General features: G+C 27.7%; 1 protein-coding gene across 1 annotated transcript; it reads left to right on the forward strand.

Moving 5' to 3' along the window:
- Positions 1–1,645: 1,645 nt before the first annotated feature.
- Positions 1,646–12,743, forward strand: LOC119613689 (serine-rich adhesin for platelets-like). Its single transcript, XM_037969712.1, has 4 exons — positions 1,646–6,194; positions 7,987–8,083; positions 10,449–11,038; positions 11,704–12,743. The coding sequence occupies exons 1-4, from the start codon at positions 2,041–2,043 to the stop codon at positions 11,936–11,938; spliced, it is 5,076 nt and encodes a 1,691-aa protein (XP_037825640.1). The 5' UTR covers positions 1,646–2,040; the 3' UTR covers positions 11,939–12,743.
- The last annotated feature ends 3,610 nt before the right edge of the window (positions 12,744–16,353 follow it).

Here is a 16,353-nt window from a genome sequence, read left to right on the forward strand (position 1 = left end):
TATTGAAAATTTTTTTATATAAAATTTTCAATATTGAATAATTTTTTATAGAAAATTTTCAATATTGAATATTTTTTTATAGAAAATTTTCAAAATTGAATATTTCTTTATAGAAAATTTTCAATATTGAATATTTCTTTATAGAAAATTTTCAATATTGAATATTTCTTTATAGAAAATTTTCAATATTGAATATTTTTTTATAGAAAATTTTCAATATTGAATAATTTTTATAGAAAATTTTCAATATTGAATAATTTTTTATAGAAAATTTTCAATATTGAATATTTTTTTATAGAAAATTTGCAATATTGAATATTTTTTTATAGAAAATTTTCAATATTGAATATTTTTTTATAGAAAATTTTCAATATTGAATATTTTTTTATAGAAAATTTTTAATATTGAATATTTTTTATAGAAATTTTTTAATATTGAATATTTTTTATAGAAAATTTTTAATATTGAATAATTTTTTTATAGAAAACTCTCAATATTGAATAATTTTTTATAAAAAATTTTCAATATTGAATATTTTTTATAGAAAATGTTTAATATTGAAAATTTTCTATAAACATTTTTAATATTTAAAATTTTCTATAAACATTTTAATATTTAAAATTTTCTATAAACATTTTTAATATTTAAAATTGTCTATAAAAAATTGTTCAATATTGATAATTTTATATAGAAAATTTTCAATTTTGATAAATTTTTATAGAAAGTTTTCAATTTTAATAAATGTTTATAGAAAATTTTCAAATTTCGTAAATTTTTATGGAAATATAAATATTGAATAATTTTTTATAGAACATTTTCAATATTGAATAATTTTTTATAGAAAATTTTCAATATTGAATCATTTTTTATAGATAATTTTCAATATTAAATAATTTTTTATAAACAATTTTCAATATTGAACAACTTTTTATAAAACATTTTCAATATTGAACAATTTTTTATACAAAATTTTCAATATTGAACAATTTTTTATAGAAATTTTTTAATATTAAAATATTTTTTATAGAAAATTTTGAATATTGAATAATTTTTTTTAGAAAAGTTTTAGTATTGAATAATTTTTTATAGAAAAGTATAAATATTGAATAATTTTTTTATAAAAAATTTTCAATATTCAATAATTTTTTAAGAAAATTTTCAATATTGAACAATTTTTTAAGAAAAATTTTCATATAAAATTTTCAATATTGAATTTTTTTTTTAAATTTACAATTTTGAACTATTTTTATAGAAAATTATCAATTATAGAAATATTCCATATTGAATTAATTTTTTAGAAAATTTTCAATATTGAGAAATTTTTTAGAAAATTAATGAAAAATATATTGAAATCTAACTTTCGCATACATATTTATGACTATTTTGAAAATGGCCTCCATACATTTAGAAATCAACAGTTCAAAAACCTTTAAAAGAAAACTTAATAAGGGCATTATGCCCGCAATAATTACAAAAAATAATAATTTAAGATAAGGTAATATGATAATGAAAAACTATATAATAAAAACAACTGATGTCAATGCCAAATGATTAGATACAATTCTAAATTTTAAACGATAAGATACTTTTAAATATTTCTAACAAAATATAACAAAAAGGCCCTTTAATTAAATTTTCATATTGTTGTTCTTTTCTTGTAGATTTTCCAAAAAACACATTCCAATAAACCTGACACCAAAATTTACCACCGATATGGTCAACATGTATTCAAAGGTGTTTTGAAATGAATACCAAACGCTAAATTAAGAACATGGAATGTCCACAAATTTCCAGGCGAACAAGTTAATCAACGAAAGAGATAATGAAATAATAAGTGAACAATTAAAGCAGCTTAAGAGGAAAGAGAAACGAAGACATTGAATAATATTTGTGTAAAAATAATAACCAACAAACAATTTTGTTACTAACAGTAGGAAAAGATTTGAAAATTTTAAATTAAGGCGGGAAATTTGAAAAGTTTAATGTTAGAAAGAAACGAGCTATAATTTTCATTTGGATTTAAAGTTTTTTTTTAACAAAATGTTGCTGTTTAAAACAAGAGTCAAGGCCCTTAGCTCGGGCTGGTGGTTAGCCATTTTAATTATATGCTTTTCGATAAACAACAATCAAGCAGCAGTAATAAAAAAACGTGACAACACTGCTGTAAACGAATCTGGCAACTTTGTTTTAGACACTGCAGCACAACCCACCATTTTAACGGCTTTAAATAATGCAAGTGAAGTTGTCAGCACAACTAAACTGCAATCGGTGGAGGGCATGAATTTTGCTTCCAAAGAAACCTCCAAGGAATTAACCAACAATGAAATTTTAATAAATGAAGCCAAAAAACTCTTAGAGGAGGAAGATAAAATTATTAATTTAAATAAAAAAGAAGAAGTGGAAGAAGAAGAAAAAACTGAAGGAAATGTTAAGGATTTAGAAGAACAAAATGTTTTATTGAAAAATAATACTGGAACACAAAATAATCTGCAAGATATTAAAGAAATTATAAAGCAATTGGAAACTAAAGAACAAAATTTGGAAGAGGCCACCAAAACCTCCACAGAATTTACCAGTAATGATATTAAAATAGATAAAATACCCCAGTTAAAGGAGCAAACTTTGGTGCAAGAGGAAGGTGCTAAGGATGAAGGGGAATCGGAAGCTAAATCCTATGAAAATAGTTTAAAATTTGAACATGAAAAGCCTCAGCCTCCCAGCAGAATCTTAACAGAGTTGAGAACTGAAACAACCACTAAAAAGTCCAAAGTTTTGGAATCCCATGGGGAAAATAGTATAGAAAATAGCAAGGAATTAAATAAAAATGTTTTAGTAGAGGAATTTAAGGAAAAATCTGCTGCAATAAATAACAACCATAATGAGTCACAGGTTAAAGTTAAATTAATTCCCTTGGAAACCTCCACCGAGGAAAATGTGAAGGAAATTGCAAAATCTAATAGTTTAGATAATAGCAAACACCAGGAGGACAGCAAAAGCATAGGACCCGTAGAGACAACAACTGTTAAAATGGTGACAGAAACTTCCACTTCAGTAGCTGAGGTTACGGAAAGTTTGGAGGTTTTAGAAATGACCACTTTAAGTCCTTTTATGGGCGAAGAGAACACAAAAGAACAGCTAACAAATAATATACAAGATGGCTTAGATCGGGAAGTGTTAATTAAAGCAAATGAACTGCCGCAAACCACCCCGGAAACCAGCACTTTAGAGACATTGAAAAATGAATCAGATTTATTAATATTTGAGGGTAATAAAAAGGAATATGCTAGATCTATGTTTAATAAAGAGGAAGAAGAAACTACTACCTTCAATTCACAAGAAAATAAAGAAGATATTCTAGCTATAACCACCTTTAGGCCCGCGATAAATCTCAATAAAGAGCAAGAAGTAGTTCAAGGTAATGTAAAACAGCAAATAGAGGATGTGTCCGTAAATCTTAAAGGAAAGACAGGCAAATTTATAAATGACAATTCCACAAATGCCCAACAGTTAAATTTACCCAACAATGCTGAGGTATGGTCTTTGGCAGCCATGAAATCCCTACCCAAAGCCGAAGTTACCTTGGAAACAGCGCCGGCGCATAATCACAGCCAGGAGTTCAAGGAAAATCTGCTACAGCTACACAATTCCTCATTAACAATGAGTAGTAATAGTGAAAAGAATTTACTAGATTGGTCACAAATAATGATGGATAAGGAATTGTCCACAACAACCAGGAATGAGGAAAAGGAAATGGAAAAAGAAAGAGAAGAAAATCATTTAGATACAAATGAAAGGATAAAGCAAAGTATTACAACAACCTCTAAACCTTTTGAAGAAACAACAACTGAGTTAAGACTACAGGTTAGAGAAGAAGAGGTTACCCTGGCACCAGAAACAATCTCAGTTACTACTTTAGAAACAATCTTATCTCTGGCGAATGATAAAAACAACAATGAAACTGATAAAAGCCCTGAGATAGATAAGAAAATTGAAGAAAATATGAATAATCATTTGGAAATGGTAACGGAAACTCTAGACGTGGCCACAACATCAAAAACAACAACTAATAATAATGCTGCATTAGTGGACAACCACCCCTTGAATGCAACGCTGAACATTGAACCAAATTTAAATGAAATAAACTTGACTTTAAAACAAAAGCAAAAAGACTTAAATAATAATAATAATAATGATGATGATAATGATGATAGTACGATAGCAGCTGGAAATATAAAAAACTTAGACCTGGAGACGACGACAGCCGAGACGTTGGCGTCAACGACTGAAGCAACAGCTGTTGTTGCTGATATCACCACAACAGTTGAGCAAATTTCCAGTGAGACAACAACAGTTAGTACGCTAGAGACTAGCAAACAAAACGCATCGTTAAATAACGACGCCATTCAACAAATCCCAGAAACAACAACAACAAATAATAATAATTATAATAACGTAAATTTAAATGAAACTAATTTTTCCACACAAACAACAACAGTGACGGTGTCAACCGCTTTACACGAGGAATTTGAAAATAACGAGAATATTACAGCTAAAAATCAATATATAAATATTGAAACAACAACAACAACAACCGTTTTACCTATTACCACATTTAGGCCAAATATTTTGGCAATAACCTCCTCTACTACTACCTCTACGAAAGCCCCTAATTTTGAACAGGAAGTTGACCAAAATGGCAACGAAATTCAAACAAATTTAACGACTAACAACGAGCCGCCGCAACAAAAACAATCAATAACAACAACAAAAGTTGAATTAGACGACAATAATTCTACGAAAACAATTGAAACGCATTTAGCGGAAAGCAGAGAATTTGAAACGACCACCATATTAGCAGCTAAATCAACAGAAACAGAAAATACTCTAACGTCTTCAATAGAAACAACTACGTCATCCTCTAAAGACGTAAACAATCTAGAGACAACAACCCCTAAACTAGAGGATGAAACCACAATTGGGTCATCAGCACCTGTCGCCACAAACGAAGAATTAGAGAGAAAGGAAATTGAAACTGAAACAGCAACAACAATAACAACAGATACAACAACAACTACTACTACAGAAACCAACAAAACACCTGTTGTTGTTATTGAAACAAAGCCGAATGAAAACTTGGCATCCACTACAACAACAACAGCAACTACAACTAGTAGCACAGAAGAAAACGTAATTGCAACGACAACTGCAAAGCAGGAAAGCAACATAAAGGAAGTTTTAACTTCTCAAGAAAAAGATGCAAATATAGATACAACAACAAACAGCAGCAACATGACAACAACAACTAGCACAATAATGTCAGTAACAGCGGCCAAAGATGAAGAGACCTTTATAAGTTTATTAGATGATACAACAACACAAACTTACTCTCCCACCACAATCTCAACAACAACAACGACGACAACGTCTCCGACACCAACACCACTAGCATCTTCAACAACCACAACGACGACGACAACCTCAACATTGCCTTCGGCTATAACAACGAAAGTGGAAGAGATTTACAATGTGATACACAGTACCACCACTGAGTTAATACAAACAACAACACAACAATTATTAACGGAAACTGAAGAAGAAGAATCATCAACATCATCATCCTCCTCCACCACCACATATCCCTCCTCCAGCACCTCGTATATCACAGAAATGATACCCGATACCACCACACCCTCTACAAAAATTATAGAAACCGCTGATATTGGCAAATCCCTACCCACACTCACTTCCATTATGGGTGGCAATAGTGGTAATATGTATCCCAAAAATTCGGAAGCTTCCGGTGAAACTGATGTTAATGTCATCATTGCCATAACAGTAAGTGTTATAGGTGTTATTGCGCTCATTTTGCTGGTGGGCTTCCTTTATCTCATGCGTAAACGTCAAAAGCAAAATTCCTATCCCAATCGTTGTCGTCCGGTTAGCATGGATGAATTTACCATAGACAACGCCTCGGTGGGTGGTAGTATGCGTAAGAGTAGTGCTTTACGTTCCTCCAAACGTACTTATGGCAATTTAGCATTCGATGATCCCTCGCTGCGTCATAATCCCATGGGTGTACATGAATTGGCGAAATTTGCTCAGGAGAAATTGCGTATATTTGAGGAATTCCGTGATGTACCACAAATAACTTCGAGATTGGATGAAGTACCGCCAGGCTGTGAGGATAAGAATAGGTAAGTTTGGAAAAATTATTTAGATTTTGAAACTCTCTTAATTTTAAAATTTTTCACAAAATTTTCTCTGAAATTTTGTAAGTGAATTATATTTGAACAAGTGTTTCCAAAGAAATCAATTACTTCAAGTGAACTGAACTTTCGGAACATTCCAAAGAACATGTTCAGTTTTCACTTACAATACAGGAGTTGAATAACATTGAAATTGTGATGAAAACAAAAGATTTCTGGGAATTTCTTTAACTGATTCGTTTAAAAAAAAGAACAGTTGTTTTATTAAAAAAATGGAATTAATATGAAAAGTTCGTCATATTTTTATTAATTAAATATAGAATATCATTGAATAACCTCAAAAGGAATATTAAGAAGTTCTGAGATTCTTATAAAATCCGATCGGAAGTATTATATTGCACAATTTCTTTTGATCCGAAACGTTTAAGATTTAAATTGGTTACTGCCGATGAAATAAAAATCGAAAATTTAGAAAAACTCATTGGAACATCAATCCATTGAAACTTCAAACGAAGCTTTATAATAAGTTTATCATAATCACGAAATGTTTATTTCAAAAAGAGAGAACAATTTGATCCACGCTGCAAAATCCAATTAAAGAGACCTTGGAACAATAACTCCAACTCCTGTTCTAGACAGAACTTCTCTCCATTACCACCAGAAGAACTATAAATCCCCTTAGATTGTTCAACTTTGAAAAGAATCAAAGTATTAGATTTTGAAACATTGAACTTTATTACCTGATCGCAATGCTCCTAATTCTCTGCTCTTATTAAGGTCCCAAAGACAATGGATTATTGACTCTAGAAATATTCACGAACGTTCCTTTAACAGCAATTCGGAATGATAAATGTCCCAGAATCAACCGCTGTTTTCTACACTTCCTTTCTCGAAGGTTTCCTCAAGAAAATATTTAGACGTTCTCGAAAGAAAAGAATTGTCAAATAGTTTACCGTTTTCCATGCTTTATTCATCGCTTTTCAGCTTTGAAAAGAATCCAAGTATTAGATTTCGAAACATTGAACTTTATCACCTGATCTCAAGGCTCCTAATAAGGTCTCAATGACAATGGATTTTTGACTCTAGAAATATTCATGAACATCCCTCTAACAACAATTGGGAATGATAAATATCCCAGAATCAACCCCTGTTTTTCTACACTTTCTACAGCGAATTTTCCCGAAGGTTGTCGAAAGAAAATATTTAGACGTTCTCAAAAGAACAAAATTATATAAAACTTTCTTAAACATTTATGAAATTTTGAAAATGGCTTCTTTTGATTTGTGCCATCATCTCTCGACAAAACATTCGAGAATGAATTTACTCTATTGAATATTTTCGCGTACATTATTAAAAAAAAAAAACCAGTTTAACTCTTTTAAACCTTTCGCCAACATTCCTCGAAAAAAATATACGAAATCTACATTTATATTCTTTAGATTTGGCGCGATCATTTCGTGACAAAACATTCGAGAATCAAAAAATCTTCTATTTTAACTCTATCCGAAGCTTAAAAATACACCCTCTTTTTAGAGCGATTCTTTCCCAAAAGTTTCTCTAAGAAATTATTAAAAGATTTAGTCGTTTTCGAATCGAAAAGAGTGAATCATCGGTCATTTGATATAAAAAATTTTAAAATTAAATATTTTTAATCACTCTAAACATTTTCATATTTTACTTATGCCCTAATAAATTATTAAAACAAATTCAAATAAAATTCTTTCTCACAAAATTTTGCGATTACTAATCTTTTCATCTCTCTTTCACTTTTCATCTACAGATATGCGAATGTATTGCCGCTTCCTGAAACGCGTGTCATATTGCAGCGTCTTAACGATGATGAAAAAACGGAATATATCAACGCCAATTATGTCACAGTAAGTTTAATAATATTTTATAATTTAAGAAAGAAAGAAATTACTAAACACCCCCTCAAAATTTAAACAAATTAAATAAAAAACAAATGCGGTTAAAGTAAAACTTAAATTTCTTCAATGTACTAGTTTATGCTTTCTGAATCTGGGAAAGAAAGACAAAAGCGTAATTACTCGGATCATGTAATCAAATAACATTAATCATGATTAAACATGGTGAATGATGATCATGATCATCATGATAGTAGAGAGGAGCCTTATTTAAATACACTAAAATGATAGAAGATAATAAAAGTAATAAAGAAAAACAAAACAAATAAAGTAAACACAAAATGTAAACAAACTTGATGGTGTAGTGTACATGGCTAAGTTATGGTTTGTGCGTTTGGCTTTTGCTACAAATATGCATTCGTTCATATTGTTGTGTTCAAACTTAACCTTTTTAATTCATTTTAATAAATAGTATTTTTTTTGCTTTCTTACATATTTTTTCTATTTTTATTGTTGTAATAATAAATTTGTGGTTAAAGTGCGAGTCTAGATTTAGAAATATAAATTATATGCATAAAGCGTATGTGTGCAATATTTAAGTGTATATGAGTGTGTAATTATCAAGAGCAACTAGCAACTTTCAAATATTTATTTTTACACAATAACAATTTCATTTTGAATACTATAAATAAAAACAATAAACACTTTAATAGTGTTTATTTTGTATGTCTGTCCGTTTGTATTTCTTTCTTTCTGTCTGTCTAACTAACTTGGTGTTTTTGTCTCTATTTTATAAACCAGATAAGAATTATTTTTTAAATTGAAAATCGAACTGAGACGAGCAATTTTTCTCTTTTCTCTTTTGTTTGTTTTATTATTTATTATGAATCATTTAGTAAAATTGTCTGTCAGTTGTCGTCAGGTTTTTATTTGTTTGTATTTATGCAGCTCTCATTGTCATTTGACTCTAATAACGTTGGAGTAAAAACTTTTTTTGGTTTCAATGTTCTGAGATGATTTGTTTGTTTTTGTTTTGTTTAAAATATTTAATTCATTTAATGGGTGCAGTAACTTTTATTTTCGTTTTTTTGTATGATTCTCATTTTGATTTGATATTGTTAATATTTATAAAGGATTATGTACAATATCTTATTTATACGAGGTCACTCTTAGATTGAAAATAAATCAGTAATTTTGAAATATTTAAACAAATTTAATAAGACTTTTCATATCTCTAGAATAATTATAACAAAGTTGATGGAATTTTTCGCGAATATTCCTTGAAAAAAATAATCTATAGTCTAGAGTCAATCGTACCTTAGATTTGTGAAAATATTCAAAAAGTTTATGAGAAAATTTTGTAATTTCCATCATTAATATCAAACAAATCTACGATTTCTTCAACTCTATTGAATTTTTCGCGAATATTTCCCAAAAAACATTAAAAGTATTTTTTATGTCAAAAACTTTTGAAAAACATTTTGCAATTCCCATCATTAGTATTATAAAATATTAAATTTTTACTCTTTTGATATGTTCGCGAACATTCCCCAAAAATATATTCAAAAAAATATTGAGTAGTGTATTCCACATTTGGTAGTATGTTATTTTAAAATAAAGAACTCGGTTTTGCTTATATTTTGCATTCGAGTGAAATTAACTTTAGTTTAAATTTAAGAAGTATAATTATATTTCTATCGGAATATTCGAGAACCTTTCATAAACAGCAACTGTAAACGTTAGCTATTCTCGAACCGTAGATTAAAAATTCACTCGCGAATTGAAGAAACCTCATAGCAATTCACTTATTTTATAAAAATCTTTCAATTTAAACAGTTAATATTAAAAATTCTTCGATTTTAACTCCATTGAACTTTTTCACGAACGATACTCGGCAAAGAGTTCGATCTCTATAGTTTTATTTTTTTTTTAAATTCAATTTTGATTCTATTGGAAAATTCGCTAAAATTCCTTAAACTGCCTTTGAGAATGATAAATGTCCCGGAATCGAAGCCTGATAAATCACTTCTCTTCTTTCACTTACTATAGCGTTTCTCTCTCCAAAATTTCTTCATGAAATCTTTAACTAGTTTAAACGTTCCGAAGCATAAAGTTTTTTATTTTGAAACAACCCTCGTATTTTGATATAACACAAATTAAGTTTTTTTATGAAAACACATAATAAATTTATAAAAAACAGGTATTTTTATATTGTTTATTAATCATCAAATATATATTATTAATTATTTTAACCATATAAAGATTAAAAGAATAAAATTTACGCAATTGAAACCCACTTCTATTAAAACTTAACATGAAGATTACTTCATCTAACAAAAAAAGAATAAAATCAAATACCATTTTTTATTTTCTACAGGGTCCCAAAGATTCTCCCAACTATTACATAGCCTGCCAAGCACCCCTAGAATCTACCGTTGAAGATTTCTGGCGCATGATTTGGGAACAACAGTCACGTGTTATCATCCAAGCCACCGATCTTATAGAAAATGGTGTTGAGAAATGTGCTGAATATCTACCGCCCTCGGTGACGCTGGATAATCACTCCAGCTTTGGTGACTTCCAAATAACATTACAAAATCGTGAGGTTAAAGATAAATATGCCATTTCGACAATACTGCTGAAAAATGTTAATGAAAATGCCAGTCGAGAGTTGACGCATTATTGGTATAAATGGCCCGAAGTGGGCGTGCCGGCAGAAGAAGCTCCCATTATTGCTATGCTTTTGGAAGCGAGATCATCTCTTATTAGTTATGCCATTGAACAGGCCAATGAGGATAAGGAGAAATCCTCTATGGCTACCCTCAAATCAGCTGAAGAGGGCACGGTATCCAATAATGGTTCAACTATGTCTCCCAATTCGAATGGCAGCAGTGCTAATGGTAGTACGGGTGAAATTAATGGTAATATATCGATGGTGCCTATTAAAAAGACTGCTAGAAATCAGGGGTAAGTCGAAAAATTATTACAAATATTTAATACCATATAAATTTTAATTTATGAGAATACTTTTTAATGGAAAAGCAGAGTTTCACTAAATTAAACAATATTGATTCTATTTCCGAACATTTATATGAAGAACTTTTAACAACAAAATTTACCAACTAGTCTAGTCTATAGTTTAGTCTAAAGACTAGTCTATAGTTCAGTATATAGTCTAGCCAGCCTATAGCGAGAATAGAAGATAAATTTGAAAGTTTCTAGCGGTTTTTGTAACATGATCTGAAGGATAATAATGAAAAATTGGCAGCACTGTGCTATTGGTAATACTTGTCATTCTCTGGCATCACTAAAATTAACGGTATTTTCGTTTTTATTTCTTTAATAACAGTGATGCCAATTAGCGTTTATATAAGATGAAATACTCTGAAATACATAATGAAATAATAGAAAAATTGTAACATTAGTCTATAGAAATGTGATTCTACAGAGAATAAGAAAACTCTAAAAAGTTTTTATTAAAATTCCTGTAAGTTTACAATTTAACATAACACTATTTCTTCCCCTTATATTTCCTGTAATTGTCCTAGTGTTTGTTTAAACTTTATCTATCTAAAACTCTTCTTATTCTATATGTTGTATGTTTCAAATTTTTGTTTTTTATATACTTTTAGTCCCTTAACTATTCACTGCTCTCCAGGTACTGGACGTACAGGCACAATAATTGCCTGTGACATAGCAATAAGAAGTTTGGAAACGCCCAAACGTACAGTAGACATACCACAAATTGTCTATTATGTGAGAAGGGGACGGGCCAGTGCGGTACTAACCAAGGAACAATACGAATTTATATATAAAGTTGCCAATATGTATGCAGCTAAAATAACAAATCCCACAAACTATAATTAAATGAAAAAAAATCCGCTTTAAAACAAGTGCCTTGTTTTGGGAAAAAATATAAACAAGTTAAAGTAACAAATTGAAAATTTAAAACACTCATTACAAGTAACCAATTTTAGTCATTATAATTATTATTATTTTTATTAATTAATAAATATTATTTAAATATAATAAAATGTTATTATGATTTTTAAAAAAATTTTGTTTCCTAACAAAATACAAAAACACAGTAAGCAGCTTTATGAACTAAAAATCAAGTTTTTTTAATAATTATTTATTTATCTATGTATTATTCTTTTTGTTTTTTTAATAATTTGCTTTAAAAAGAAAATGTTGCTTTTTTTCTAGCAGCATTTGGAAAATTTTTTTGTTATGTATTAAATTCCTCTTTTTTGTGATATTATAATTATTAAATTAATAAAGAAAAACCTAAAAATGAAACTTTAATTTCTTGTACATTTATTGTAAACTATTATATTCCATTATTATTTAAGTATTAAATAAATAAATTAATGGTTTTTGTAAATATCAATTTTATGTATAAATAATTTAGTAAATATTGTTTATATTTTAATTTAGAAAAAAAAGAAAACATTTAAGGCATTCACTTTACCAGGTAAATTACTAAAATTATATGTTTAAATTGAAAGTATACTGACAGTGTTTAAAAGCCTTACAAGTATATTTTGTTTATAATTGTTTAGTAAATTTATGTAAAAATTGTGAATCTCGAAAAAATATTAGCAACATTGTATACATTTGTATAAAACAAATAAAAAAAATTAATAGAAATTTAATTTGTAATTTGTATTATAAACGAAAATATGTATTTTAAATAAAATATACTATACATACTTATATAACGAAATAATGCTTCAGATTTATTTAATTTTAGTTATTTTTTTATAAAGGTAAAAAAGTAAAACAAGTTTAGGCTGTAACAAATATAAAACCAGAAATTACAATTCTTAGTTTTTAAATTTTGTATTTTTCCCAGTTAAAAATTACAAATTTTAACTACTTGACACTAGTGACAACACTTGTCACTGTATGGCATCACTAAAACTAACGGTACTTTCCTGGTTTATTTCTTTAGTAAATAACAGTGTTAACAATTAGCGTTAATTAAGAAGAGCTAATTGTTAAATGAAAAAATATAAAAAGAAATGAAAAGAGTTTTTGGGTTTAATTAGGAAAAATATGATTCTATACTACATATCGTCACCTAAAACGCAAACGGCTATATCTAACATTTTTTAATCAAAATCAACACTAAAATCGATTTTGAATTTTTGGTTAGTTTTAGGTGATAATATATTTATAATTCGACATAACTGAATTCAGCATTGTTACCTGTTTTTTTTTCTTAAAATGAGTCAAATAGATCCCCAAAATTCAGCCAAGACATCACCAGATATTAAAACAAATCCCCAAAAAAAATCAATTTAGAAATTAAAAATTTAAATTATTTATTAAAAAAATATTAATTAAAAAAGCCTAGAAGTATACCCTAATAAAGAAATAAATCAAATTATTTTTTAATTTAAAACTGTAATTCTACATAAAAACTATTATTTATTGCATTAACAGGTAAGTTATGAGACACTTGTTATTTTTTAATATCAAGGCTATAAAAAATATTTTTAAGTACATTTCTTTAAAAAAATAGAACATACACTATATACATACATACATACACTTAGTTACTAATCAATAACTGACCGAAAAGATAACGAGAAAACCTCATGGCATTTAATAATCTTATAAAAAAAATACCTTGTATATAAAGATAATTTATAAAAAATACAACTTTTATAAAAAATGAGTAGTCAATATGCATAAAACCAATACAAAAATAACATTTTCAAAATCGATATAGAAAAAAATATGCTTAAGTAAAAGCAAGATAAGATTTTAAATAAAAAAACAAAAAAGTTCTTAGCAGTTGGTATATAACAAAAATTCTGATTTTTATATAAACGAGTCTTTCTAACCATTACGTGTAATTTCTATGTAAAAGTGATGTAATAAATTTTTTGTCGTTTAATGGAATTATTTGTCAGGTTATTTTATTATAGCACTTGAAAACTTTTCATTTTGATAAGATTATAAAGTCTCCACACAAGTTATTGTTTTTTCTTTTTTTTTTTCTTTAAGTACTAAGTTCATAAATTTTGTATTTTTTATATAATCATAGTAAATAAATGAGCTCATCAATAGTTAAAAAAAAAATACATAAATTTATTTGTAGTTATTTTTTTAGATTAAAAAGTCATTTTTTTGAAAAATAATTCAAAGGAAATGTGACAATATAAAAATATACTTTTTATACTTATATTTTATTATCATTTTTAGTTTTTTATTATAAAAATGGTTAATGAAATATTACAATTATAATTTTCTATTTTTAACTTAATTATTCTACATTTCAACTTAATTTTATTGTATTTTTAATTTGAATTATAACATTGTGTGATTACTACAGATTTTTAGAGATTTTAAGCTGTTTTCTATTTTCTATGGTTAGCAACACTTATTTATTGTTTACCATAAAGTAACGGTGTTTTTAAAAGAAAACCTCACTTTATGACTTTCTGTTTGTCTCTTTTTCACTCACACTGCTGTAATGATGTAAACAAAATAAATAATTGCTAAACGTTGTTATTGTTTTCTTAGTGGCTTCTAAAACCAGCATGTGGGTGGGTGTTATAAAATTGCTATTATAATATATAAATTTCAATAATAGTGCTAATAAAAAATAGTTTAAATAAACAAAAATGTTTTTAAAAGTAATAACAATTGCAGCGTTTTAGTTTAATTAGCAAAATGTATGTATAAATAAAAAGTTAACGAGTTACAAGTATAGAAAAGGAGATTCATAAATTTGTGGCGGTTTAATAGCAAGGTAAGCTTATTAATTTTGTTATTTTAATTCAAAATGTTTCTTATTAATTATAAAAAACGATCTTATTATGTGCAACGAAAACTTGTTAAATTTTAAACATTCTTTATTAAAAGGCGTGTAATTTTTATAATCCTTCTTACGTGGTAGTAGATTTCTCTAAAATTATCAGAAAAATAATGATTTTATTAATGTGATTTCTCATGAAGTGTTTATTGAGGTATTTACACTTGCCGACTTCAACCCTGTTGCTCTTTCTTTGTTCTTGAGGCAGCGTTCCTTGATGTAGCTGACGTACTTGTTCGGATTAGAGTAGGAATGGAAAATTGAGTATTATAGAACTCTTGCAGCGTTCTATTATAGAGCATCGGCAGCAGTATTCAAAGTGTAATATTTAAGTGTCGTCAAAAACTTTTGTGCAACAAACATCTAAAGAACCACAGGCAATTGTTTTTGTTATACAGCTACCTAACTGTAAACATTTCTGAAGACCCTGGTTAACTTCGAGATCCAAATTTTTAATAATTCATCAGATATGCTTTCGAGAGATTTGCTATTGAAAATCAGCATAATCGATTCATAAATAACGGAGATATCAGAAAAATTCCGACAAACCCCATGATTTTTTTAGAATTTTGAATATTTCGGATGTTATAGCTATAAATAGAGAAGATATGCCTTTGATATGCATTATATATAATGTTAGTGTTTGTTTAATTTTAATAAAATCATAAAAAAATATTATAAATTTTTAACCCAACTAATGAAAAAAAGTTTAAATTTAGTCCCTAAATTTTTCAAAGCCTCTTTAGTTTAGTTAAATTACAATACATTTTGAAAACAATTTGGTTATTTTAAAATTTTACAATACTTAAGGAAAATTACTTTCATAAAACGAAAGTATTTAAAAAGAAGGGCCTGAATTCGAAAGTTAAGTTAAACTTCTACCAGATTTACAAAAGAATTAACGTAAAAATCAACAAGTTTTTTCTAACAGTCTGAAAAACTGACCTAAGTTGTAAAAGTTTCGATCATTACCAATTGCTAGTTAAGTGGACAATATCGTAATCAACCAGGATTATTATTTAATTACATAATCTAAATCCCATTTTCAATTATAAAAGAATTACATTTCGCACCTGAATAAATAATTCCCGCAAATTTTGTAGTCATTCAAACATCAATATATTCTACACAACTTTAACAGCCTGACAAATCCCCACCCCCTATTACAAAATCACATGGCTTGACTCACACAAGTGATCCCCATACGTTGCTCCCACTAATAGACAACGATTTATTAAGCTCTTTTTGCAAACACTTTCGGAAAAGAGAACACTGTAAGATAACATTTTAGAAAAAAAGTTAATTTAAATACAATTGTATTTCAAACAAATGACACTCAAAAACACACTTTTTTGTTGTACTCTGAGGAATTTTTTGATGATTGTTGATGCATGTTGAAAGTAGAATAGAAGAATCTCACAAATAGCAAATTTATTTTATTTGATAAAAGACATGT

This window comes from Lucilia sericata, unplaced genomic scaffold (genome assembly GCF_015586225.1).
Source record: "Lucilia sericata isolate MDLA Ls3-8-SP2 unplaced genomic scaffold, ASM1558622v1 Contig002246F_arrow, whole genome shotgun sequence".
Classification (NCBI taxonomy): Eukaryota; Metazoa; Arthropoda; class Insecta; order Diptera; family Calliphoridae; genus Lucilia; species Lucilia sericata.

Excerpts from the sequence above, each read along its gene's own strand:
- LOC119613689 (XM_037969712.1), top strand. The coding sequence starts at position 2,041 with ATGTTGCTGTTTAAAACAAGAGTCAAGGCCCTTAGCTCGGGCTGGTGG. Across the intron at positions 6,195-7,986 it reads GGCTGTGAGGATAAGAATAG|ATATGCGAATGTATTGCCGC; the intron begins GTAAGTTTGGAA and ends TTTCATCTACAG. Across the intron at positions 11,039-11,703 it reads AAGACTGCTAGAAATCAGGG|TCCCTTAACTATTCACTGCT; the intron begins GTAAGTCGAAAA and ends ATATACTTTTAG.